This window comes from Solanum dulcamara, chromosome 3, assembly GCF_947179165.1.
Source record: "Solanum dulcamara chromosome 3, daSolDulc1.2, whole genome shotgun sequence".
NCBI lineage: Eukaryota > Viridiplantae > Streptophyta > Magnoliopsida > Solanales > Solanaceae > Solanum > Solanum dulcamara.
This window is the reverse complement of record NC_077239.1, coordinates 61,319,668-61,322,339: the sequence shown is the minus strand read 5'-3', so window position 1 is coordinate 61,322,339 and position 2,672 is coordinate 61,319,668. Positions and strand designations below refer to the sequence as shown.

General features: G+C 37.8%; 1 protein-coding gene across 1 annotated transcript; it reads left to right on the top strand.

Moving 5' to 3' along the window:
* The first annotated feature begins 867 nt into the window (after nt 1-867).
* LOC129883595 (uncharacterized) lies at nt 868-1,281 on the top strand. Its single transcript, XM_055958225.1, has one exon. It carries the CDS (start codon nt 868-870, stop codon nt 1,279-1,281), a length of 414 nt encoding a protein of 137 aa, XP_055814200.1.
* Nucleotides 1,282-2,672: the final 1,391 nt, after the last annotated feature.

Below are 2,672 nucleotides of genomic sequence, written 5' to 3'. Positions count from 1 at the left end.
TGAATTTACACTCAAAGATATTGAAGCAAGTCAATCACAACCTCATTGATCTATTAATAAATACTTTTGATTCTCGATGGTGTTCCTCTCCACCAACTTATCTGGTTAATTTAGGATATTAGAACAGGTGAGGACTTAGATCTAGCTGCTACTGAAATCTTAAGCTACTACTACTTCGACGAATAACAGGATCCTTTTCCAGCGAAATTCTCTTTCTTCCTTTCTTCTTCTTCTTTCTTTATTATTTTTGTTTTCTGGTGAAATACCTCCGGATCTATTTAGCTCAGACCTAGATATAGTGATTTCCAATGAGATCTTTCCAATGAATTTTCTGGTGAACTTTTCGGTGCATTTTCCGACGACTAAATATCTTCGAGACAGGTTCTATCTTTCCTCTCCTCAACTAATTAGTTGAAGTTTGATTACTATTCTTCTTTACTTGTTCCTACCTTTAATGTTTTAGTTATTTTTATTCACTTTCCTTCTTCACTTAGTGTCTAGGGTTGTTGATTTGCATATTAAATTATATGTGTTGTATCTTTATTATACATTTTATATTGTCAATTATTAACTTGTTGCTTGTATTTTCTTAATTTATTTGTTATCAGTTTTTTTTCACTTTGTAGTTTATATCATTTTAGTGTCTTTGGTTACTGATGATTGACTAGGGTCATGTCCTCAATTGGAGGTGAAGGCAAGGGAAAATAGTGGTAAGAGGGATACGGGTTTTTATAAGTTGAGAGTAGGATCATGGAACATAGGGTCTCTTACAGGAAAGTCCATAGCGCTAGTGAAGAGTCTTAAGAGGAGAAAGATTAATATAGCCTATTTTAGGAGACAAGATCTATAGGTTACAAAGCTCGAGATATGGATGGATTTAAATTATGGTACTCAGAAGGCTCAAGGGACAGGAATAGAGTAGGTATTCTAGTCAACGCAGACCTTAAGGAATATGTGGGAGAGGTAAAAAGGATCAGTGATACGATCAGGCTTTTTGTGAATGTTGTTAGTGCGTATGCACCGCATATGGGTATGGATAAAGAAGCCAAAAGGCTCTTTTGGGAGGATTTGGATGAAGTAGTGAGAGGTATACCTAGTATCGAAAAGATTTTCATTGGTGGAGATTTCAATGGTCATATCTGTACAACTTTTAATGGTTTTGATGATGTCCATAGAGGCTTTGGTTTTGGGAAAAAGAATAGCGGCGGGGTTTCTCTATTGGAGTTTTTCAAAACTCTTGAGTTGGTTATTGCTAATTCTTGTTTTTTTGAAGAGGGATAATCAATTGGTCACTTTTAGTAGCATGGTATCTAGGACTCAGATTGACTACTACTCCTCCAGAAGGGTGATAGAGGCCTTTGTAAGGATTGCAAGGTTATTCTGAGTGAAAATATTACCACCCAAAATAAGCTTTTAGTGATGGACTTGGAAATTAAGAGGGATAGGATAAAGAATACCCTTTATGATCGATCGAGGATTAGATGGGGGGCCTAACTCTCACCTTTTCTTGGGAGATGAGAGAGAAATTGAATAGTTTAGAGGCCTAGAGTACTAGCGGGGATGTGAAAAATATGTGGGATATGACAGCTGGTTGCATTAGAAAAGTAGTTGCCGAGGTTCTTGGGGTATCAAGAGGAATCTTTAGTGGTCATCAAGGAGACTAGTATTGGAATAGAGAAGTACAAGGCAAAGTGAAAGCCAAGAAGGTTGCCTATATGAAGTGGTTGGAGTGTGTGGAAGAGGAGTAGAAGAATAGGCTTAAAGATATCTATAAGAAGTCAAAGATGGAAGAAAAGTCGGCGGTCACTAGTGCTAAGACGGCAGCTTTTGAACGTGTGTATATCGAGTTAGAGGGAAAAGGTGGGATAAAGATTGTATAGTCTCACCAAAGTGAGAGAGAGAAAAGCACACGACCTGGATCTAGTAAAGTGTTTCAAGGACGAGAAAAGTGAAGTGTTAGTGGATGACACCTCTATCAAGCAAAGGTGGCAAACTTACTTCCATAGACTCCTAAATGAAAAAGGAGATAGAGACATTATACTAGGAGATTTAGTGTACTCTTATAGTCTTCGAGACTTAAGGTACTATAGGTGTTTGCCAGCGACTAGGCCCCGAGGTCAGGGACACCGAGACCTTTGCTTAAATTAGTTGAGGAGGTTAGACGTGCTGTTAGCAGGATAAGGAGGGGGAAAGTGACACCGATAAAATTTCGATGGACTTTTGGAAGAGCACTTACAAGGAAGGTTTGGAGTGGTTGATTAAGTTATTTAACATTATTTTAAAGACTACTAAGATACCTGATGAATGGAGGTGGAGTACTATGGTTCCATTGTACAAGAACAAGAGAGATATTCAAAACTATAATAATTACAGGGGTATCAAACTACTAAGCCACACTATGAAGCTTTGGGAGAGAGTGGTGGAGATAAGGGTGAGAATAGAAGTGTCAATCTCAGAGAACCAGTTCAGATTCATGCTGGGACGGTCGACTACTAAAGCAATCCATATTATGTAGAGACTGGTGGAGAAATTTAGAGAAAGAAAAAAGGATCTCCATATGGTGTTTATTAACCTTAAAAAGGCTTATGAAAAAGTTTCGAGGGATGTTCTTTGGAGGTTTATGGATTCTAAAGGTATACCGAGGGTGTATATTAGGGAGATAAAGACATGTA